We start from the raw sequence: 25,405 nt of genomic DNA on the forward strand, positions 1-25,405 counted from the left end.
GTTTCATGGTGCTGCTGCATTTCGAGGAAATACAACTCTTAAAATTATTTAGACAAAGTAATTCTTGTTATTATTATGGTATTAAAAATTTTATTTTCCTTGACATTTTAATGTTGAAATCTTGTGCAATGTATCTGCCCATTCACAATTCATATCCTGTCCATCACAAACTGCTTATAAATTCATTAATTTTCTGCCCCAAGAAGCATTCAGAACAGCAGAAGGATTAAAAAAAATTCTGGATGTGAGCCTTGGAGAAGTTTTGAGGTGATAAAATGGAGAAAAATTAAGGGATTGTAGGAGGTTTTAGGAGAAATAACCTTTGGAGCTTCTTTATAATAGTCAGATGACTTTTGCCCTCTATTCAATAATTTGTGCATTGCATTGATTATTTGTGTCCAGCAAATTGACTGTTCTGTGGTGGTTCAATGGTGCTCTTTAAATAGAGTGAGAGAGCACACAACATGCAGACCTAGCTAATGTAGAGCATGTAGGGTTTCTTCCTATGACCATAATCTAGGAAATATATTTTTAACTTGCTGAGGAAGAAATATTTTATTTTCCCTCCATAGTTTGGCTGGGTGTTTGGTGGTGGGTTTTTTTTCCATTTGGGGTGGTTTTGGGGGGTATTTTTGTTTTTTTTTTTTTTTTTCCAAAAAGGACTCTTAGTGTTGCGCCTTTGATGAGTGCTCATGGTGGTGAGATGGGAACGCTCAAGCGCTCTGATGTGCTGAGGAGCCCGAGAATGGAAGCACACGAAGCTGCTGCCCTGCAGCCCAAGCAGCCGCTGCGGCGCCCGCAGCGCGCTCCGGCCGCCCGGGCGCCTTTCAGCTCCTGCACGCTGCCGGTGGCTGCCAAGCACAGAGGGAAATTTGTAAACCTACGGGACAGTGTAAAAAAGAGCCCTACAAAAAGCACAGCAAAAGTAAAAGCTGCTAGTGGTTGGGTGTCTGATGGCTCGAATTGCTCTTTAGGAAAGGTAGGTGTTGCACTGTGTGTTTGGAGATGTGTGTTTTTGTGCATACTGGAGGAAATACGTTGCATTTTTTTCTTTCTGTGATTTTATCCCAGCTGTTTCTCATTAATTTCTTACTCAATTTTCTTTTGTATTTTATTGCTAGAAATCAAAGTAGCAATTATTGAAGTAAGATTGCCAAAAGAATACTTGCTCTCATGTTTTCCAGTGAAGGTTGCTGCGCTTTATACAATATGGGGGTTTACAGTAATTTCTTGAAAGCGGGGAAAGTTTAGTTTGCTTGATTTTTGCTCTCCAAAGTGTATCTCTTTGTTGTTTACTAAGAATAGAATTTGCTGAATTTTACAGAATTTTCTGGCTTAAGGATGTGCGTGGTGGTCTGATTTACCTACATATTAGTTGGTATTTCCTCACTGAAGGACTTGGAGTGTGTGGGTTAAACACAAAACCCACTTACTTTGGAACAAGGCAGACTTAAAGGGGTGTCTCATATTTCGCATGGGTAGGGCTAAATGGGTGCTTGAGCTGTTTACTTTGATCTGTCATCTAAAGCCTGTGTTGTTCTTTCAGGAGCTACAGGTTTATTGCACTGAACATTTAATTTTTGCATCCTTTGCAAAGGGCATATTAATATTTTTCAAGACCAATTTAGATTCTGCCCTACCTTTCTCTTTTTAAGCACTTTAAATATTGTGTTCTAGTCTTAGATGTAAGAATGCTTTAATGACATTAGGATTAACTCTCAAGATACCAAACATCTTGGTCTTGCATCTTTCAGTAATTGCAATGTTTTTCACCAGCTTTCATTTTGGGAAGATTGACTTTGAGTTGAAAAAACCCTGTATAAATACCATATGTACATGTAATATGTGTTGCTGTTCTTGGACTCTTAATGCAAACAGCATTATTTGCTGTTACTCCTTACCTTGGTGGCTGCTGTTGATGTATGCTGCTTTGTGTTTTAAGATATCTCAAACTTTTAAAAACGTTTAATACTCTTTTATGTTCTGGGGCGTTTTGTTCACTTTTGGGATTTAGTATATTCTTTTGTCATTATGCTTCATTATTTTTAAAGATCACGAGAATATCTTGGAACATCTGAATTGCAAGAGCTTTGATCTGCTGTTCAGATGATGGTTGCCAGCAGTTTGTGTTGCTGACAGCTTGTTGACAACCAGTATGTGAACATCTCAAAGATATTTGAGTCAATGTTTTGCTCAAAATGCTGTTTTGAATCTTATTCCCTTGCAGCTTAAGTGTCAGAAAGTTCCCTGGTTATTATTTTAATGAAGATTCCTAAGACCAAAATTGTCCTAGTCTACAGATGTTTGGTAAACTTGTGTGAAGATCTGTGAGAGATAAATTGAAGCTGTTTTAGCACCTTCCACCCATGACTAAAAGGTTTTCTTTGATTTTTGCTAAGTTTAGAAACCATAAAGTACTTCTGCTTTTTCCTCTTTATCAAAGAGGAATATTAGCTTTGTTGAGTGCTATTAACTTCAGCCCACCATTTCCCTGCTTTTGCGCTGTGTTTTATATTGGTGAAGGGGTTCTGTTGTGAAACCAGCCCACAAAAGGCCTGAATCTGGTCATGGACCTGAGCAGGTTTTTTGCTGGACCCCAAAGTCTCAGTGCTGCAGGGGCAGTGCCTTGGTGTATGAGATAACCCCCTGGGCATGTCCAGCTGCTTTGGGTTCCTCACCCTCAGCGCAGTGCTGGCAAGGTGCTGCCAGGAGCCGTGTGGCTCCAAGGGACTGTCTGCATTGTAGTTAGGCTCCAAATCCATGTGCTACTTCATAGTTGTTTATGCTGTTACATTTCAGTCTTGTTTGTTTGAAACTGTTTTTCTAGTTTTCCTTATTTTTGACATTTTGTTGGTGATTTTTAGCCCACAGAAGCTGTTCCTTCCTCTTCTCCCATTGTCCCTGTGATCCCTGTCCCACCAGTCCCTGCTGAGACCATCCCATCCACCATACCACAGGTTTTTATTCTGTTTTGTTTTGTTTTATTAAACTTGTTTAACTTTTATTTCTTTAATTTGTTTTGTTGCTTTGTTGAAATACGCCTTTTGCTACTCTGTACTCAGTGTTGAGGTGAGCTGTTAATTAACTAGAATTTCACCCTAACTTGAAATATAAATATTTTCATATAGAAGTGACTAGTAAGTTGTGGAAAAACTAGAGAAAAAATAACCTAAAGAATAGAAAGAGCCAATAGGATATTTTGTGTTCACATAACTTTAGAGCCATTTGACCCCTACTAAAGTGTTATTGCTTGATTTATTTATAAAGAAAATGTTTTCTCATCTCCTATAGATACTTCATACATGTCTTTCTTTGGTTGCGCTTGCATGGTGTTTCTCATGTTCTCCACCCATTTATTGGTATTACTGTTTTGGGGGACATTTAGAGTATAAGAGAAATCTTTTTACCTCTCCATTCCTAACATATTTGACTCATAAAATGCTTCTCTTCTGAGCCCTCATCCTTTAGGTCTCATAATATCCACACACCCCCCAAAACAAAAACCAAACCCTGTCAAGAGGAGTGAAGGCAGTAACAGGAGTTAATGTTAGTATTTCCCATGTAATTTGGAATATGTGACCTCAGCATGGCAAGCTATGGAACAATCCAGGATAGCCAGCAGTTACATTTTTGCAAATAGATTGTCATTCTGCTCTTAGATTTTGTAACTTTACTGTAACTTCCAGTGCAGAAATCTGAAATGATGAGTGCACACCTTCTGAAAAGATGGATCAATTTTTTGAATCATTTAGTGACAGATATTTATTAACTTTAAAAGGAAGTTAAGCTATCCAGAATATTACTTGAAAATTTTTGTAGTATGGACATCAGTATTTTTTTTCTTAAATTTACTTTCAGGCTACTTGACTAAACTTGCAACAGGTGGTAATCTCTGTCTTTGAGTTTTTTTTTTTTGCATAACCCATAATTAGCAAAGCTTTTTGCAGTTGCCTGTTCTATAGTGCAGCTTCCAGTAGATGTGTGTTTATTTGAATCTCTCACCTGCACTTCTTCCACCAGGCAGACCAGAAATGTAATTAGTTTTAGAAACACTCCCTTCTAATAGGGGGATTCTGCCCACATCAAGATTTGAGGTGGACAGGTCAGTGCAACCTGTCCAGATAGTACCTTTGGAAAGCCTGGCACAGCTTTTTTCATTCATCATGGAAAAAGATGGTAAATTGCTGCTGCTTGATGGAGAATTTGGATAAATATGGGAGTGCTAGGGACAATCATTTAACTTACTGAAGGGGTTTTACATTGGTTGGCTGATTTGTGTCTTAAACATATTGTTCACCAAAGCTCACCTACTAACAGCAATTTTGCTTTTAGTTGTCTTTTTTGTTTAACATGAAAATAAGAACACTTGTCTACCTCAAAAATAAAAATCATAGGGAACCAGCTTTCGCTGGCACTGTGTATGTTGAATATAATTGGATGTTACAGAATCCTAATATTAAATAAAAATACATACCAAAATGGAGTGAAAAGAACTGAGCAATTACACCTTGCTTTCTTCTGAGAAAAACCATAAAAACATATGGTTTAACTATATTTATTGTAACCTTAACAGTGAATTATTGTGATGAATAATAGGTTGGGATTTTTAGTACAGGATCTTGATTTTAATTTACTCTTGCTTTAATAGAACCTGCACTCAGAAGCAGAAAAAGAAATTTAACTTAGTGGCACAAAATGGTTCTGAAGGATAGTGTTGTTGTGACAGAGGTTTTTATTGTGACATTAATAACTAGTGCTTAATGTCTTTGCTGCATGAAATGTGCCAATGCTTCTATTGAGAGAATTGCTAGGTGAGAAAGGCTTTTGATTGCATATTGACAGCCATATGTGTCATCCTTTTAGTTTCCTCTTAATTGTCTGTTCTGTTAACTTGTGTAGGTCCCACCTGATCTTAGTTCTTATTAAATCACACAGGCTTAATTTCTGACACTTGATAGGAGATTGATGGCTCCTGTCTAATGATGGGATATTATTCATCTCAGCCTTTTGAAAGGCACTTTTGAGTCATCACTTCCTAGATTTGGTAGCTTTTAAAAATCATAAATCCTTCAGAAGTATGCTGCTGTCATTGTCTTGAAACAAAAATGCAGAATATTAATAGGTTAATGCAATTGTTATGTTTTTGCAGGTCTTAACTTTATCTTTGCTTGAGTTTAATACTGGCTTCTTTTGCAGTCTATTAAGCTATCCCTAAAATTATTTCCACACACACTTAGGAGATTAAAAAAAGGAACATCTTAATTTGAAAGATAATGTATTTTCATACATATTCATTCAGATTCATTAAAGCAATAAAGAGATTAACTTTGTTTAGTGCCACTGAACTTAATAGTTAGCAGTATTTGGAGTCTGGAATGTATCTGGACACTGTTTGTTTGTTTGGCTTATGTTCCTAGAGCAGGCGAGGTGCTGCCTATTTTAAAGGCAGATCAACTGATGGGTAAATGGAAAGTCTGTTTATTTGGAAACATTTCAGATAAATATCATCAGTTCCTATGGATTTCTTTAGTCGAAACCAAATTTTTCACCGAAAAAATCTCAGTGCCATGAGACTAAAAGTGTAAACTTACTCTACTGGTTCCTGGCTTGTAAAAATGCTAATATTATTTCAGCTTTCTGTGGCAATAATCTCTGACTGCTTGTGCTTGTTAATCCTTAACAATTTTCTGACGGAAGCCCATGCTGCTGTGGGGTAAATGAATGCCTGCTGTGAGTTTGCTTTTGCGAGTCAGTTTTGTAGATCCTTTCTTGCTTAAGTTGCATTTCTGCAGGTTTCCATTTTGCAGTTTTCGAAGGGGGTGGTTCACTGTTCCTGATGGGAAGAAAGCAAAATTGAATTCATTTAAAATTCGTTCTGAGATACTGTGTGGTAAAACAACCTCTGCATATCATACCACAAGTACTGGGGCAACTGGCATCATGTCAAATGGTAGCATGACTCAGGTTTTCTTTTGAAAAACAAGGTAATAAATGTCAGAACTTAGATATTAAATATGATCTCAGACTTTCCTAACGGTGTGGTTTTATGTCAGGGAAGCAATTTGACCAGGATAGTAACAAGTGTTTTAGAAGGTCAGTTTTGAGACACTCAAGGTCAGGCTACCTTTTAGCAGAACTTTGAGAAAGCCAGCAAATTAAATGCTGTGAAATTATCATCAATCACGCATTTTCTCATGCTGTGTAATTTTTTTTGTTTTGTTTCATTGTTAAAGGCAAATCCCCCTCCAGTGCTGGTGAATACAGATTCTTTGGAGACTTCAACATATGTAAGTCTACACTTTGCTTTCAATTATAACTTCAAATCATGTTTATGAATATAGTTGGGTACACCTGTTGTTGCTGTTTGAGAAGACCTGTTTAAATGTTGCAGATTGCAGGTGGGAATTTTTCTGTGTTTCATGACAATGTGCCATTTTGCATGACAATGCAAAACACAATTGAGCTTCCAGAGGTTCAGTGTTCAGAGAACAATCTGTTTCTTCAACTGTGCAGGCAGATACTTTAATATTTAATGTGCCATTTCTGTTGCACTTCTCATAAAAAACATTTCTTCATGCAGTGGCTATACTTAAGGTTTAGTGCTATAAATGTTCATAAAAATGGGTTGATTCTGTTTGAAACATTAAAGTAATAAGTGTAGTTATGCAGAGGCTGAGCTGTTCATTTGTCAGGCATAATTACAACATTTACATATAAAGTCTTTCATCTTTAGGGGCCCTGGAAATAAAGCTTAGCTTAGTAGGTGTGAGATCCCTTTAAAACTTGGAAAAGATAGACTAGATCAGTGACTTTTATCATGTGATATATTCTTGCCTTTGTCTCTGCTAATGTTTGGTTTCTTAGATGAATAAATTGAAAGGAGTTTTTCAAAAAAAGAGAGAGTATAGAACTAAGCTAAAGGAGAAGATAAAATGGTGGAGCTTTTTGTTTGCTCCTGTTTATCTAGATGATATTTTAAATGGATTAAAGACCTTTGTACATAGAAATAAGAGACTGCTTAAATATATTAGGATCGGCTTTGTTTTGTGTAATGCCAATGAATAAGGAAATGATTAATCATCCTTGTTATTTATTTAATAAAAAAGAAAAGAAAAGAGCACTGCACACTGATCAATCATCATGAACCTTTTGCAGGTACTGTAATGCTGGATGACTGCTTCAGTTAGCACATGTTGTCATTCCTGTAGATAATAGCTCAAGGACTAAGCTACCATCAAAACTTCTTGATCACAGTGGCTTCTTTTGTGTTGGTGTAGCAATAGATCCAGTTTCATGGATTCAGAAGGTCAGGACCTCATCCCTTTTTAATAGAGAAATATCATGTGTTAAAACCACTGTATCTTTTCCACTGAACAAACTGCTAAGGACATAATCATTTTTTGAGGTACTTTGCAAAGATGATAATCTGTTATGCATGGAATGGATATGGCTTCTATTGTAAGGGGAGATACAATTAGGGAGGGATGAAAGAGCTTGGTATTAGACAGCCTGTGGAAGTCACGGCATTGCCAGCTTTTGAAGCATTTAAATATGCTAAATAAACATAGGAAGAAGGAAGTAGCTTGATCTTAATTTTATTTGGGGAGAATTAAATTCCCTTTTTAAAGTCTCTGCTAGAAAACAGTCAGATTTTAAATTGCTTTCTTCTATATCTGTTTTTTGTCTTTAGTGTGTTAAGACTACAGAAGTCTTTTCAGATATTCCATATCATAAGGATAGACAAGGTCCTTTGTAAAGTAATAGTATAAATGTTGTTTCTTACCTTGTTAAATATTTTATCCTAGAAGGCTAGAAATAGTGGGTAGTCTGTAGCTGTTGTAGGTAACTGGAGGAAAGAATTTGAGTTCCAAGGTATCTTGGAATAAAACTTATTCCTGAATATTAAATATGATTGAGTATTTGTTATGTAATTGATTTTGGTTAGTTTTGATTTTTTTTGCTTCTGGTATTTGATTATTTCCTTGTTCTGTAGGTAGCAAAGAATGTGGGTGTCCTTTCTAACCAGAGGATGACAAGGCTTCTTTCTAGGATTTCGGTTTTTCATCAAGCTTTATAAAGTATTGTTCTAAACTCTTCTTTTCTTTTTGTCCCTATTTTAAATTGCTGAACTTTAGTATGTGTGTGACATGATATATAGTAGTATAAACAGTGGTTAAATATTACTTTAGAAGGGTCTTACCTATTTCTCATGAGAAGGTGGTATAAAGCATCAATCTTTGATTTTTCTCTGCTCATTGTGGAATAACAATAGGAGAATGCTGCTCTGTTCTACCTTACAATTCTTCTCTACCCCACATTGTCTTTCTTTTTTCTCAGTTTCAAGTTGCTGTATAGCCTGAGGAACATGTGAGGATCTCCAGAGCATTTTTTCTTTCCAGCAGTCAGAAGCAGAGGGCCTGTGCCCTACAGCAGTTGTGTAGAGCAGTCTGCTCTTCAACAGGCAACTTTTAAACTCCTATAAAAAGGTTGTCTGATTCATAAATACAGAATGGTGTGAAATTCACATGCCCCCTCTGAGCGCAGTGGTCACTGTGAATCAGCTGAGATTTGATGGGAGTGAACTTCCAGCCAAGCAAAATGGGTTGTGTGAAGTGTAGGATTCTCTGTGAGTCTCACTTCTCTTTTTTTTGTAGGTCAATGGCACCGATGCAGATTACGAGTATGAAGAAATTACTCTTGAAAGGGTAACATGCTAAATATCCTCTGTACTCTGAAATGGAATTTATGATACTTTAATATGAACAATAGCAATCCAAACTAAGTATTTTTATTTTTTAAATTTCAGGTAGATTATTTAGCCTAATAAAAAAAGTACATTGAATTGCTAAGCAGGAATTGAAAGTTTTATTAATATCCTTGACCATTGAGAATAAAGTGGGGGCATGATCTCTTCTAAGACATCCTGCATTTAATGTTTCTACCTAGACTTGTAGAGACTAACACAGAATATGATTTAATCTCCTGTATTGATATTTTTTTCATAGGCTTTTACTTATATACTATTAAGTTTTATATTGAGATTACAAGTGACACCTTGTCACGTGCATTTCTTTGTTAGGTTTTTCTAAGTTGAGATCTAGTTCAGTTCACTTGAGGTGCACTGTTAACAAAAAGGCAGAAAGAAATTATTTTACCTAATACCTGTGCAGTTCTGGTTGTTACTGAGAGGGTGAACAGGTCTTGCAGTTGATAGTTAGGGCAAGTAATCCCTGAAGAGAAAATGTCAGTGTGAATCTCTGTATCTGTGGGACTGTATTAGAGGTGGGATACAAGCTATAGTTATTATACAATGACTTACGTTCTCCTTACATGTATGTAAGTTGTAATTATATTTATTTTCATATAAATAAGTTATATATGTAGCATACTGCTTAAATTGTCTTTAAGTATTTTTGTTTTAGTGAAAGTTATGTAGATTTGGTTCTGTAGTGTATAAAATACACCAGAATACCTTTTCCCCCAAAAATAAGTGTGTAAATGTTTTTCCTCCTCTATCTTTAGGGAAATTCAGGACTTGGCTTTAGCATTGCAGGTGGTACAGACAACCCACATATTGGGGATGATGCAAGTATTTTCATCACAAAAATTATAGCCGGGGGTGCAGCTGCACAGGATGGAAGATTACGGTAGGATGAATTTCTGTCTTGGGTTACTAAGTGCTGTTATTGTATTTTAATAAATGGATAGAAAATTTTCTGTTACTTTTAATAGTTTTATCCTCCTGCATTAAATGTTAAATAGGTTTTCCTTACAGAACTGTTTTGTAAATAATGAAGAAAGTTTGAGTGGATCAGTTTGTGTCTCCCAAACTAATAATATCTGCAGTTTAGGGAAATTAAGTGAAATTTTTCTATACTGTGGTATAAATTTATTATGCTATATGATTCATAGTCCTTAATTCAAGAAAAAGCTTAGACAGCTAGGATGGGTAGCTCTTGGTTATCCATATGTACATTTTCTGATCCACAAGGTAGTTGAGTTTATTAAAAACCCTTTTGTATGCTTGGTAATAATTCAATGTCTTAATATTTCAAAGATAGCCATCCACATTGATTATAGGACTATTTTTTTCCTCTTCTGTTGTCAAGAACTTGGCCCATCATTTCATGTGCAAATACCTGCTGTATTGTGGGTTTTAGTCCTAATGAGCTTAGTTCAAGGCTTCATTTTAGCTTGTTGGCCATTGTCAGAGGTACATCTGGCAGGACACGGTGACAGGTGGGCCTGGCATTGCACTTAGTGTAATGAGGGCTCAGTGTTACTGCTGCAACATGTTAAATGGACTGGAAGGCCAGCACTTAAACTGCTTGTGAAAAGCAAGATTGACGTGTTCATATCATGGCTTAAAACTAGTATGTTTGCATTGTGTGCCTTGTAGGTTTTGATTTTTAAAATTCTGTTTTCTAGCTGTAAACAAAAGGTAAAAGTCAAAGTAAGGTACATATAAGGTGCCCTCTTCAGCCATTATTTAAATACTCCTCTTAAATGTTTTCTAGTGATCCTTGATTTATTTTTAAGCACTAATATTTAATTTTAGAGCATTGTCTTGAATGAGTAGAATTTTGGAGATAAATCTCTATATTTTAATGTGTTAGCATGTATGCTAGTGTATTCTAGATAAAATATTAGGCTCCTGATGTGTGCACTCTGCTGTAACACAGCAGCTGAGCATGACTTGCTGTCTCCAGGGTCAATGATTGTATCCTGCGAGTAAATGAAGTGGATGTTCGGGATGTGACACACAGCAAAGCAGTGGAAGCACTGAAAGAAGCGGGATCAATTGTACGATTGTATGTCAAAAGAAGAAAACCAGTCACAGAAAAAATAGTGGAAATCAAACTTGTGAAAGGCCCCAAAGGTATGTTGGAAAACTAAAGTTTCTGTTTTGTAAGAATTGAAAGTGTTCTTGTAGAATGCCAAGTTTTCTTTTAAATGAAAAAAAAATGTTTCTGATTGTATATAGTAATTTTTAAGTGCATTAAAATTGGAGTAAAATACTTAATTGGATTATCAGTAAGGATGTTTGAGAGATTAAAAATAATTTAGGGAAATCAATTACTGGGCAATATGGCTATAAATATATAGATGCTATAGCATGGTGATGCTTATAGCTCTGCTGTGCCCATACTTCACAAAGCATGAAGTAAATGATCTAGCTTTTGGTTTTCAGAATTGTGTACATGTTACATCTTTTCCAGAACATTATGGAGTTCACTTGAAAAGGTATCAGAATTAGTTCAGCCAGACCCTGATTATATCTATTTGTGTTATATAAGGAGTGTTATTATTTGTGTAAGAATTTAAATCCAGTGATTGCAAAAAGGGTTTCTTGAGTAATGCCTTTATCTTCAAGCAGGTCTCGGTTTCAGTATTGCTGGTGGTGTAGGAAATCAGCATATACCTGGGGACAACAGCATTTATGTAACCAAAATCATCGAAGGTGGGGCAGCACATAAAGATGGCAAACTTCAGATTGGAGACAAACTTTTAGCTGTAAGTAAGAGCTGCCTTTGTTTAATGGTCATTCACTTTTAGGCTCAATAGGGGCATGATTCAATTTGTGGTTAAGCTGCCTGGAAATCAGTGATAAAATTAAATCTGCATCATTCAACACCATCTCATCAGGAAATCTGAAATCTATTCCTCAGCCGAATGTTCCATGCAAAACCTGGATAAATCAGCATGTTTATTTCTGATGCCTGCTATTATTTTTCTGGGATCTGAGTGACAGAATTGTAAATATACAATGGGATTGTTTCTCTTCTGAAAATAGAAGAATGGAATGGAACTCCTTGTACTGGTGGCTGGCCAGCCTTTAGCCAGCCTGTAATGAAGCTGCTGCTTATATTGCATTTCAGTGTTTGTAATGCTTTTGAATGGCATTTTTGTTTTTTTAAAAGCTTAAAATAGCTTCAAAGTTGAATTTTTTATGCACAAAGTAAAAAAAAACCAAAAACTTTCAACTTCCTGAAATTCAGTCCACAATTTTTTTTTGTCCAGATAGAAAAATGAAAGCCCCAGCCATACATTGCAGAATGTAACTTTCTGTGTTTAAGGTGTACTGCAATTACCAAATACTGCAAAACAACTTTTCAGTCTTCAGGAGTGGTAGGAATTAAAATCTATTAAAAAGATATCAACAAAAGGCTTTTAGAAAACTTGTAGGAAACTTAGAGAATACAGATGCAGGGAATAGAGCGTTCCCCCCACAATTAACAATTGGCAAAGCCTGGTTGTTCTTACACATGAAGTTAAATGATGAAAGTGTCTTTAGCCCCTTGGGTTCAGAGCAATACAAGCTTTATTTCCTTTGTTGCCTGGAATTATCTGCACAAGTTTCTTCCCTTTCACAATAAGGGATTTTTTTAATGGAAGTGCTAGTGTTTCCTTCTCAAGTTTTGACCCCTGCTTTTTGACATCATGTCAGAATATGTTGTCCCATTATAAAAGTCTGGAGCATAATTATGTCATGACAAGTTGATATGGGGTTTATTCCTATTAGAGCAAGCTTCTCTCTATGTAGTGCTTGCAGTAACACACTGTGTAGTGTGCACACTTCCTACATTTTGAGTGTCCTGTTTGTCCCATTAGCTCCCCAAAGTCATGTGTGCCTTCTTTACAACATTGTGGTCAATACAATTTATAATAATCTTTGATAGGAATACTTGTCCTTTCATACTTAACAAGGCATCTCTTATATAATTTCATGTGACCAGGTATGTCTGTGGCACATGAATCCTAATAAAGACTCTCAGTGCCAGTGTTCCAACAGCCTTCAGTGAGTGACCTGTGAAAGGAGTACATTTTTCTGGGTTAGGAATGTTTGTTTTTCTCTTCAGGTCAACAGTGTTTGCTTAGAAGAAGTTACTCATGAAGAAGCAGTGACTGCCTTAAAAAACACATCTGACTTTGTTTATCTGAAGGTTGCAAAGCCCACCAGCATGTTCATGAATGACAGTTATGCCCCTCCTGACATCACAAACTGTAAGTTCATCTTATCTTGCTGATTTAATTGATTTTCCCTTTAAGGCATTAACTTATTTCAGTTTTAGTATTTTAACTGTTGCAAGCTTAAAAAAATTATATGAGGCAAAATCTAAGTGGATTACAACATCCTATAGCTTGTATGCTGAAAAGACAGCAGCAGCAGGGCTCCAGGTGTGGTTTTGTGTCTGTCATGGCCCAGTCCTAGAGACTCAGTGTTACTCATCACTTGCTGATGAGTAAAAGGGGAGAGTAGAAAGCAATGCACTGTGAGGGTATTCAGAGTCCTGTAAACTAGAGAGGTTGGTGATACTCTGATGTTTTTCCTGTTTTCCTGGTTTTGCTTGAAATTGTATATACTTAAATAAACTTTAAGTGGGAGGATGGGAAGTTCTTGCCCTGGTGCCTGCCTGTGAATGTGTTAAAAAATTCCATGTTAACTTATTTGAAATCTGACTTCAGTTTTGACCTAATTATTGACAATTTGAATGGAAAACCAGTGAATGCTGTATTAAAAGTAGTTACAAGAATTTCTTGTTGACATAAGGGTACTGCTGACAAGAATATTTTCAAAGTCAAACATATAAATCCAGAAAGTTCAGGTTGAACTACAATGTAAATAAATATTTGAGTTGAGTGTACTTAAGAGGGTTATTACCATTTAGTGGCTGGAGAAGGGGAAAATAATTATATAACTGTGTCTTTGCAAGACTGAATACACTGACTTTTCTGGATGACCAGTTTTACTCATGTTATGACATGAAATGGTTTTAGGAGAGACTTATTTTAGGTATTGCTTTGTTTTCTGCCATTAGATATGTGCAACTGATATGTAGCACTGATCTGTTTAGGTACTACTTCATTTTAAAAAAAGGAATGTTTTGGGACTGACAGATGTAATTGAAAACAGTATATAAAGAACAACAAACTCAAGTGCAGCACAACAAAGTCTGAAGTACCTTATAAGCCCATCATTTATTGGCAATAGCTACAGTATCTTAAAATCTATTTGTAAGCTTATTGAATTACAATTTGGAGCAAATTAGGTTTTGTCTCCACTGTGTTATTAGAAGGATGCTCTTGAAGGCTCCATTCTTTGACATATCTAATTTTCATCCTCCACTGATTCTTCCTCAGTTTTCTACTCATATATATTATGGTTAGAGAGCAGCCTTTTCCCTTACTGTATCTAGTTTGTTCAATAACTTTCCCACTTTCCTTGGAAAGTAGACTTCCTGTTCTCTCTCCATATGACTGATCTTTTCATATATTTCACCTGGAATTCATATATTTTGGAAAAGAGAAATCTGATTTTTACCTAGTGTTCGTGGTAATGTTGCAATAATGCAGTTACACTGCTGTGGATTGGGGTGTGACAAACATTGAAGTATCTCATCCCTTACTGCTGCACCTCGACTCAATCACTGGAATATTTACTTTGTTAATCTTTTGTGGGGTCAAAGACAAAACCTATAGAAAGTTGGAGGGGAGGAAGGCAGAGAAGGAGATGATTCCTGGTAATTTGCCCAGGGCTAATAAATCAATGACAGTGGCAAAGGTTGGTTGTTGGACCTCTTGTCATGCAGAGATATTAATTTCTCTCAAATGGTGGATGAGCTGGAGGCTCAGTTCATTGCAGGCAATTGCATTATAAGTCAGAGCTGTGAGACAGTGTCATCTTCAAGAGTACCTTCTCACCATGTCCAGTGGCTAGACAGATCAGAGAGGTTCTGTCAAAGGTAATCCCACATAACTGCCATGAGGATGTCCTCTGCCATCTTGCCATGAGTCCTTAATTTCTCAGAAAGTGTGACCTGGTGTCACATCCATGGCCTGGTCACACATGTAGGCTCCTTTTGTCTCACTGCCATCCTCCCTCCAGAGTTTCTCTCTGTTTGCTCTCCCTCTAAGGGTGATTTGAGAGATGGTGGCATTCTGTGCAGCCCAGTACCCCATCCTTTGTGGGAAGTGTATTTCTAGCCTTTTACTGAGAAGAGCCAGTCTCCTGACTTTGTCATGTACCTCAAGCTCCAGCAGCTGCTTCTAGAAACCTTTCTCCTCAAACTCAAGTATTCTGAAAAAAAAAGTCATAGAAGTTTTTCTCAGATTCCAGGCATTTTGTCTCTCTTTGTCTTTTAATGACCCTTGACAAGGTTTGTGGGCTGTCTGTACTTTTGAGTAGATTTTTCTGAGTTTTATTTCATTTAGCTACAGTTCCCTTGAGTTCTCTATCTGAAGATACTGTTTTTCACTGTTCCTGGTAGACTAAAGAACATTCCTCTGCAAAGCGCTGGGTTCTTTGATGAAACTTCAGTCTGTTTCTTTTCCTTACAACAGGAAAGCCTTTTCTACCCAAGGCTTCATGAGCTTGTGTCTCTGGTGATCAAAGTGCAGCTGGCTGTTATTGCAGCTGGTGAGGAGACTGAAACTACTGCTGGAATTTTGAACTCAAAGCAGACCTGAAGATCTTGCTGAGGTGTTTAATGACTAAATTCCAGGAAATCAGTTTAGTCTTTTCCTCAGTCTTTGACTTATGAAAAACAACTGTGTGTTTCTGAGCTGCTATTTTTCTAATGCTACTTTTCTAATACAGGGCAGAACAAAAGCTTTTCCAGTACCTCTCAGCATTTGCACATTTACAGTGGAAATCTCAAAGGGAGACATCAACTTCCTCAAAGGCTGATTCTGCTTTTGCAACCAGAAAGCCTCTGCTTTCTGCAAGAAGCTGCTCAGTTAGATAGAACTCTTACCAAAAAATGGTGGCACATGTTTGTAATATTTTTACTGCATTTAGCAGAGCAGTACAGGGCTCAAGAGGTTTAGATTGGAGATTCTGAAATGCTTTTACCAGATGGCAGATATTAAAGAGGTATTTTCTAGGATCACCTGGATTGTGAGTCAGTGTTGAAACAGTTACCAGGCTTCTTCCTTCACCTACTCATCTGCAGCAGTTTTGAGACAAGTATTTGCATTCCTCCTTCCTATTTCTGTCCATGAGAATCCTTTTAGCCAGATTCTTAGGAGTTCAGTCCTACTACAAAGGAGAAGTAAGATGTGCACAGAGGCTCCCTGTGAACATGTCTACTGCAAGTGATGTTAAGGTAGAAACTTTATTATATGTGAACTGCTCACTTACAGAAGCCTTGGGAGGGTTTTTTGTTTGCTTATTTTATTTCTGGGTTGTTGTGGTTTTTTTTTTTTGTTGGTTTTTTTGCTTCTTTTTTTGTTTATTCTTTTTTTTTTAAATTCTCATTTTATCAGAAATATCTAAAAGCACAGTACACAGTACTTGGTACTGGGTAGAACATGCAGTAGATTGCTCACTGTGCTAACTTCTGTGGACTTGGTTGTCCGTTCAAAAGTCCAAATTCAGAATTTGGTTTGGTTTGTCTTTAAGATTTTCCCTCTGGAACTGGTCTTGTTTAGTCATAGGGCTGCCTCACTTGCCCTGGTGATGAGGATTTAAAATGCAGAGCTATGAATATTAAAGAACTGTTCAAGAACAAATTTCAGGTTCTAGGTTTTGTGCAAAATCTAATTTCTTTTAACACTCCTATAGTAGGAGTATCAGCTACACAGTAGTGTGGCCTTGTCAGGTGGTCTGATGGCTCAAATGAAAGGACTAAGTAAGTTAGTATCCATATGTATAATTAAACAATTTGATATTTTCTTGGGGTTAATGCCTTAGAATCAAGGGATGTTTGAAAAGGAGGTTTCTGAGATTTTGATTTATGGCAGTATTTATTGGGAAGAGTACAGATGTTGTGGCAGCATTGTGCACCTGGGGCTGAAAATTGACTTCTGTCATTTGATATTTATCAGTGAGTGAATGGCTTCCAGCTGCCTGTCTGGGAACTTACTGTTGAAAATCTTGTTAGAGAAGAGTTGGGGCTGTTTGAGACCAGAGATTCAGCAGGGAATGAATATGGAAAAAAAAAAAGGTTATAGTTGTTTGCTGTTGCTCTGGAGATTGGGAAGTGTCTGGCTGATGAAAGCTTGGACATAGACCTGGAATAGTTGATTGCTGTGCCTGTTTCTGTTGCTTCTGTGAGATTTATCTTTTAGCTCTTGAGGTGTGGATTGCCTGGCTAAACAGTTACTCTACAATGCTCTGCATTTTCTGGCTCAAGAAGAATGCAGCCAGGAAAGATTGTTCTTTCTGAGCACATTGCCATCTGAGTGCTGTTCTCCACTCTGTCAGGCTGTGAAGTGAGAACTTCCAGTATAGAAAAGATGGAAGTGCAACAGAAGTCCCTCTCCCATGTTTACTGTGTGCACAGGAACAGCAGCACTGTGGCTGGGGTGGGCCTGTGGCTGGAGCATTGGGGCTCAGCTGCTGAGAGAATCACAGCTTTAGCCTGCTGGAGGGCCACAGATCAGTAGGAGTGTAAACTGTCTCCTTCATCTGTACATAAATGGTGGTCATTAAATGATTCCTGGAACAAATATCCAGTAGTTTGTTCATATAAATTCTTTTCAAGTTATTCAGATGAAATATTACTAAGGTGTAGTACTTGCTGTTTAAAACACCAACATTACCTGTGAAGTGCATGAAGTAGAATGTCAGAGTCAGAAAAGTGGCTAAATGGTTTTTGAGAGAGAGGGCTGCTTCCAACACAGGCCTCCTTTGAAGACATTATCAGTGATGGATTTTTGACTCCTAATTAATTCCAAAGTACTTTTGTGCTTTTGTATGTTGGTACAGTATTTCCACCCTGCATTGAAAAATAAAATATTTGAAGGGAGGGAATAATCAGTTTCTTCACTAGACATGAATGCCTTATCATTTCTTAAATGGCCTAAGTACAGGAAGAGAAGAATATGTAATAACAGTAAAAGACAATAAAGTTTTAATTTTATTGTCCACTTTAGAGATTATACTTGTGGTTGGTGTCCTCAGTTTACAGATAATAGGAAAATAATAGGAAATCTTACATTTTTTTCTTTTTGTCTAGAACTGTCTTATGGAAAGGAGAGGGTGGATTTGGAAATGGAATTTCTTCTTGAGAGTCTGACTTTTCCTGTCAAAGCAAGTTGATTTTACGCATGCAGTTTTCCATTCATCCAAAAGACAGTTCCTTTATCAGTTCCATCAGTAATAATATTTACCTGGAAATAGAAGTTTAGACCTCATTTAGGATTCATAAAGTGATGGCTTGCCTTTTATTTCTGTCACGTTCCTCATGAATATGCTTCAGCTCTAATTTCCATCTGAAGCAGTTTCAGGGAAGGTGCAGCCATGGTTTAGTGCAGGAGCTCCACAGAGAGCAGCCTCTTTGTGCCTTGTGTAGGTTTGCTTTCATAGCACTGAGAGCAGCAGCCTTGAGAAAGGACCAGACTGTTTCAAGCAAGTTGCATGTCTAAAACTTTAGAAAGGATGCAGCCAGTGCTGTTGTGGAACTGTCCACAGATCTGGAATAATAAACTGTTATATTGATCGACAGCTGGCTTCTAGTCATAGAGTGAAAGCATAAAAAATTTAAAAAATAAGGTCATATAATAAGTGGTGTGTATGTTTCTGAACACAGTGCAGTTAAAAGCTGCAAGAACCTGAAAAACAATCAAATGAGAAGTACTGTAAATCAATGAATATAGAATTTGTATCTAATATTTTCCTATTAAATATGCATCATCATGGATACCATTGGCTTGTTAAAAGCAATTTCAAATTCATTTTGTGGAATGAGATAATTTAGTGCAGGAACAGAATGTGCAGAGCTGCTATGCTGTGGAACAGTTGTTCAGGTTTTTTAATCAACACCCATTTCCCTGTAGTTGGAAAAGAGCTCGTAATGTCTTGCGTTTAATTTTTTGTGCTTTAGCTTCAAAATTTTCTGAGAAAAGCCAAAATATTTGTGTGGTTTTAAGCGAAACCAGTATTTGTGTGGTTTTAAGCCAAATGTGTGTGTTTTGAACTGCTGAAGCTGTTAATAGCAGATTTTAATGTTTGTTGATATATTGACAGCTGTCTTGATGCATGCGATGCCATGTGAAGAATTTACTGCTCACAGGTTTGCTAGGAATCTAGACCATACAGGCACAATCCAGCCCAGATTGGGTGGTTTGGAATATATATATGTGTGTATATGTACATAAATAGCAAATTTTCATGTGTGTATATATATATATATATCAAGAGTACTCTTGATAAGTTTGTATATGATCCAAACTTTTTGAGAATGGCTTAAAAAGGAAAAAACAAAAGGAGAATGATGAACAATCTGCACAATCAGTGTCATGTATGTTCAGTTAAAGAGCTTTGGGTTTAGTATAAATCCTCAAAGGTCAGCTACCCCATCAGATACAGCAAGTAAGGGCAAAGAGTCTGGCAGCTTTATTAATACTGAATCTGTGAAGAGTCCTCATCCTTCATGTTTAAGCCTCAAAGTTTGAAGCACGTACGCCAGGAAAAAACCATTTCCAATTGTAGAACGTGCTTTGTAATAGCAAACAGTGGGTAAGACTGTGCCTTAATGAGCACTTAAAACTAATGTGCCTAACTTGGAAGTATTGTGCACCTTCTTAATTATTTATTGGAACAATTCTCCTGATGTGGTAGAAGATTTTCCATCAATTGTAATCATTCAGATGCTAAATTTCTTCTGGTATATGTGTTGTGGTTCAGTTAAAACTTTGCTTTGGTCAAGTTAAAAACAGCTTTAAAACAGATAAATCTCCAGACTGTTCCCATGGGCTTCAACTATCCACAGTAGCTGTTTCTAAAAAGTTTTATTTGAGACACAATGAAACTGAAAAATTTGCTTACTGACTTAGTGATGAGGCTGGCGAATGTACAGATTTAACACAGTATTTTAGAACTATGATGTTTATAATATATCATTTCAACTGCTATAGTTTGTTTTTAAAAGAGGTCACTCCTTTGTTTCTTTTCCTCCAGCTCTTTTTTTGGTATTATCCTAATGCCTTTTATTGTTTTCCTTCCCCCTCTGTGAAGCTTATTCTCAGCCAGTGGATAACCATATCAGTCCATCTGCCTACCTGGGACAGTCCCTGCCCCCAGCATCACCAGGGCGATATTCACCCGTTCCCAAGGGAATGCTTGGAGATGATGAGATCACCAGGTAATGGACAACCAAAGCTAAGTGTCAGATTGATTAACCAGGGAAGCTCCAGAATGGGTTAGTGGGCAAAATGCTAGGGAATGCTATATTTTATTTCAAGAAACAGATGTTAGTTTTTTAACTCTTGTAAACTTTGTTGTAAGGATAAAATTATGTATATTTATATGTGTATATATATACACACACACTTTATTTATCAGTCCAAGAATAGTGTTAAAAGGAGAAAGCCCTGGAAATGCTGCATGCATTGACAGAGATTTTTAAGATGGTAGCATGAGCAGACCAGAGATTTTCTTATTTTAAAGCAAGCAGTGTTTGGTCCACCCTGCTCCCACAGACAAGGGTTTGTTTTGATGGATTCTAAATCCAGAAATGCTGGAGAACTCTTAATCCTTTCCCATTAACAGACCTTTCATTCCTTAGCTGATTCAGTAGATTGCATTAATCTTTTGTTCATCATTGATGATAAAGGGAAGCTCTTGTAATTTTGTTGCCCTTCTGTTCTGCAAGTATAGGGATGTTACACTGCACTTTCAGTATGCTGTTGCTGAGTTCTGTGTCACACCATCATCTGACATGGCTAATGTCACTCAGATTCCGAGGCAGGGTCCACGCAGGATTGAAACCTAAGTGGCATAATAAACTGGAGAATTGATTTTAGTGTAGTGGAAGGTAGGATATGTCTTTGTACTGATCTTTAATTTAGGGTTAAGTAGACATGTAAGCCAAAATGATTCTGTCCTGTTGATACCATTACGGTTTTATTTCCTTCCTTTGAAATTGTGGTAAAAGGCTGTTTTTAGATTTCTTCTAAAATGCAGGGCCTATTCAGAAAATGTTTAGATTTTCTTTAAATTACCTTTCATATTACACTCTTTCCATCTCAAAAAGGGGTTTATAAATTTTGAGTGTTATTTTAAAAGATAGTGTATTTTTCTGTTCTCTCTTCTGTTCTGTTTTTGTTAATGTTATTGGTGTGATCCAGAGAAATGTGTGTAGAGGTTTTCACAATGTCATTTATTTGTAATGGAATAGTACTCTGAAAAAATGAATATAATAATTGATGGAGGTGAAATTTAAGAATTTGACCTTAAGATGATTTAATAGGTAGTGTAAAAATTGAGTGATTTTTAAAGATTGGACTAGATGATACTTTTTGTTTTGGAAAAAAAAGAAGCTTCTTACTTTATCCTGTAGATTAATAATTAATACCTCCAAATACTTAATGTACATTAATTGTTCTTTAGTGCTCTCTAGTGATTTTTGAAATGCAGTGCACAGTTTCTCTGCTTTATTAGAAATGTCTTTTTCTGAGATCATTTATGCTTTGCTCGTATTAAATCAAGTAACAGATAATAGATTTTTGGAAGGAATCTTTCTGCATTAGAATTTGACTGGCTTTATCAATATTTTTTCTTTCCTCCCCTCATTCAAGTTAGGAGGGGAGGAAAGAAAAAATATTGATAAATATTTTTTCGTATGAAAAAGAGTGTAACAACTTGGTTTAGGTTACCTTCTTCAATTGCAGACACTTTGCTAAAATTGAAAATGTATCTGAGAATGTCATAACCTACACTGATGTCCTTGAACAATATGGAAAATATTAAGTAGTGACATCCTGAATAGGATTATAGCATAATAGGAATTTATTTATTTATACATACATACATACTTACAGATTTGTTCAGTTCATCTAATAACAGGGAGGGGATTTTGTTTTGCATCTAGAAGCTTTTCTAATTGTTTATTTTACTTTTATCTAGTGGCTGAGATTTCATATTCCTTTCTTTTCCTTCAGGGAGCCTAGAAAGGTTGTCCTACATCGAGGATCAACTGGTCTTGGTTTCAACATTGTTGGAGGAGAAGATGGAGAAGGAATTTTCATCTCTTTCATCCTTGCAGGAGGGCCAGCTGACCTGAGTGGAGAGCTTAGGAAAGGAGATCGTATAATTTCTGTAGGATTCTTTGTTTCTTTTATTTAAACAGCAACAAAAGTTTCCCCCTCCCTGCATATTAATACCAATTAATGATATACAAAAAATGTTATTAACTGGGTAAATTTGAGATAATGGACAGATGCCAATATAATTCCAAACTACCTTTGAGGACTTTAGTCTGCCTCAGTTTCTCATCTATAACCTGATTAAAATAGCACTTCCCTCTCTGAGACATACAGGGAAGACATTAACTTATCTTAGTCTCATAGCTGAGGGCTGTGTGTGTCTCAATTGAAAGAATACAGGTTTCAGAAATAACCCTTCTAGTGAGATGGAGACACTTGGTTGCAGAGTCTAAAACTGGCTCTTTACTTCCTGGAGTAGCTGCTGAACCGCCTATCAGTCTTAAAAAGTTCCATCTCATACCTCTCTAAGGGCTTTTTCTATATTAGTATTGAAGGTTATAAATATTTGTGAGGTTTCTTTGTGAATACTTAATTTATGGAGAATAATTTATTTGGATAATTACATTGTGTTTTGGGAGTTATGTCCTTTTAACAGCTGTTACTAAAACTGATATTAAAGCACATCTTTATTTTAGTTTGAACTATGAAAACTACTCTTGGTCTAAAATGTGGAACACACATTTCTGCTTCAGTTTTTTTGGTGATGCTATTTTTAAATCTTCTGCATTGAAAACAATGCCAGATTCACGGAGGGTGTTGCCTGTCACAGGGTGTGGTGACAGCATGGTCTGTAGGCATTATTTGTCTAAGAAGGTCCCTGAACCATCACAAAAAAGTAACATTCTCTGTTTCTCCTTCAAAAGAAAAAAAAACCACACTTAAACAATAAGAAAATTGACCATTCACTGAATGATATATTGTGATAGTCTCAGTAATTCTTGAGGAGTATATGTGAGAGCGGATTTTACTGATTTTTGATTTCAGAAACAATGTTGGGAACAGGGGAAATACACATGACATGGCAACTAGTTTGTATGCAGTTAATTTATTTCCACAGGTGTGTGTTCTATGGTGATGAACACAAGCATTAATTTTGATAAAGGGTTTTTTTGTATTACTTGTAGGTAAATGGAGTAGATCTAAAAGCAGCAACCCATGAGCAGGCAGCAGCAGCCCTGAAGAACGCAGGCCAAGCAGTGACTATTGTGGCTCAGTACCGTCCAGAAGGTAAGGGCTGCTTTATACAGTCAAGTTCTCTTGTACAATCTTGAAACTCAGAGAAAGTGTTCTTCTGAAACAAATACTGTAATGGATGTTGTCACATATATGTTGGCATAATTGCAAGAGACCAGATTGGAATATCTGCAAGTGTTGCTCCCATGGCTCGCTGCATTTCTTGCTTTCACCATTGCAGAATTCATGTTTCTTCAGTAATTATTGCCACTGTCATAACATGAAAATTAATCCAGTAAATCCAGAATTTAATAGAAATAGCCTATTGTTATTTCATATTTCTAATTGTCTCTATGCTTTAATATAGTGGTTTTATATGCTTTAATAGTAGGAAGATAGAAGACTAATTCCTTCTTTATTTTGTTGATTTAGATGACCGAAGGAGGCCATCAGGTTTTCATTCCTTGGTTTCACACTGAGCTGTTATTTCTATTTATCCAGCAGTTTCTTCTGGTCCAAATTAGACTGCAGCTGATGCTGATTAACCATCTTTGTGTGTTCTGCAGAACACTACATCATCAATACACATATTTGTCCTCTTGTATTTCTGCAGCACATTTCAAATGTCTCTATTTGAAACTTCAACAATTTAATAGTCTAAAATGAAATGCTTGAGTCTGTGAACTTATGTATTATTGGTGCTACATATACTAAGACATTTTTGTTATTTTATGAACTGTGATGATCAGCAAATTTCTCCAATTTTGCTAAATTGGTTTGCCCAGCACTGAATCTTCCTTGCAGAGGAAACTTTCCTTTAACAGTACTGTCAAGGGGTAAGTGTAGGCGTCCATCAGGAGTGGACATGGAGCAGGACTGCTGCCTTTACCTGTTAGGTGGCTGACAGCAGCACACTTTGGTCATTCTTTATTTATTCTTTTCTGTCGTGTTTCTTCCATCCTGACCTACTCAAATGTTTGAAGCATTAGCTTTCATATTCCCCAACCCCACCACCTGCATCAACATCCCATCTCTCCCCTGATCCAGGAACTCTGTTCATAGTAAGGCCAAATGATTGGTTTTTCTGCTTCCTGCTCAAATCCCTGCAGCCAGCCTGTGTTGCTAATGCCTGCATTGTCTCAGGAGGCTGTATCTTGGTCACATGCTCCATCTGTACATTGCTGTGGTCCAGGATTCATTTTCTAATAGTGCTCACTCCAAGGCTGCCTTTTAAAAAAACAGTAAGGTCAGCATTGGTTCTGAAATATTTGCTTTGGCTTTGTGTTAGAATTGTCAAATATTTCTGTTGATACCTGTTTGGTCTGTCCTCTGCTTGACTCTTCAATGTTATCAACTTTTGATGAATAAATGTGTGTGTGTGTGTTTTTACAATTATTCTCATTTTTTGTTTCTGCCATTTGGAAACAGGTTAACAAGTATTAAAATATTTATAAAGTTGTTCATTATTGATGTTTCTCAAATGTCTTCATAAAGATGGAGAGCATCAGTTATAACTGCTTGTATTGCATATGTATTTTATTTATATTTTTGAATCCAGCAGGATTTTGTAAAAGATGCTGACAGCTAGGACAGATCAAGGAGATTCTAGACATCCATCAGGGTTTATTATAACTGAGTAAAGAGATTCAGTATGATAGGAGCATTTGGAAGACACTTGGGACTGGTTCACTTCACTCCCTGTTATTGTATATGACAGTTTGTGTGTTCATAGATGTGGTGGGGAATGATAATTTATGTTTTTACATGCTATCACATTTCCTATTTTCCCATCATAAATTTCCCATTTGTCTTTCTCCTCCTGTTTTTGGGAAAAGAGGTTTTTTGCAAGCAGTTCTCTCATAGGAAGGTCTGAGTTGGGTTTTCCAGCGATTCATTTTTCTATAGCCTTTCTCATGCAAAGGCTTGAATTTTCCATGTCTCTCTCTCTTCAAATCCATGGTAACTAAACTTGTAATTACTGGGTTTGGGGTAGGCTATTATGACTGAATGAAATTGATTTTATTGAATTTGGGCTCAAATTATGTAACCACTGACTTTTCTTTCCCTTAAATCTCCACAATGTTCCTTGGTTATGGAATTGAGTGAAAACAGATGTAATTACATTCTTTAAAATGTCTTTCTGGGCATTCCTTCAGTTTCCAGGAGTGTTCAATAAATTTGAAGGATGCCTTACAAAGTTTTCTACTCCACTGAATTAAATTTCAGCAACTTGCCAGCAGTC

The 25,405-nt window shown here is 36.6% G+C and overlaps 1 protein-coding gene across 24 annotated transcripts in view; it reads left to right on the forward strand.

Moving 5' to 3' along the window:
• Positions 1-25,405, forward strand: part of DLG1 (discs large MAGUK scaffold protein 1) — a 139,110-nt gene that overhangs the window by 80,182 nt on the left and 33,523 nt on the right. For 14 of the 24 annotated variants that reach the window (XM_064385734.1, XM_064385736.1, XM_064385735.1 and 11 more), the window contains 10 exons: positions 2,865-2,957; positions 6,234-6,287; positions 8,655-8,705; positions 9,523-9,647; positions 10,710-10,879; positions 11,378-11,514; positions 12,861-13,005; positions 19,961-20,087; positions 21,886-22,042; positions 23,115-23,217. In XM_064385734.1, coding sequence (XP_064241804.1) covers positions 2,865-2,957; positions 6,234-6,287; positions 8,655-8,705; positions 9,523-9,647; positions 10,710-10,879; positions 11,378-11,514; positions 12,861-13,005; positions 19,961-20,087; positions 21,886-22,042; positions 23,115-23,217 — 1,162 coding nt within the window. The remainder of the gene's footprint in view (positions 1-2,864; positions 2,958-6,233; positions 6,288-8,654; positions 8,706-9,522; positions 9,648-10,709; positions 10,880-11,377; positions 11,515-12,860; positions 13,006-19,960; positions 20,088-21,885; positions 22,043-23,114; positions 23,218-25,405) is intronic. The other 10 variants (XM_064385741.1, XM_064385742.1, XM_064385758.1 and 7 more) reach the window with 1 other exon arrangement.

This window comes from Passer domesticus, chromosome 11, assembly GCF_036417665.1.
Source record: "Passer domesticus isolate bPasDom1 chromosome 11, bPasDom1.hap1, whole genome shotgun sequence".
In the NCBI taxonomy this organism is placed as follows: Eukaryota; Metazoa; Chordata; class Aves; order Passeriformes; family Passeridae; genus Passer; species Passer domesticus.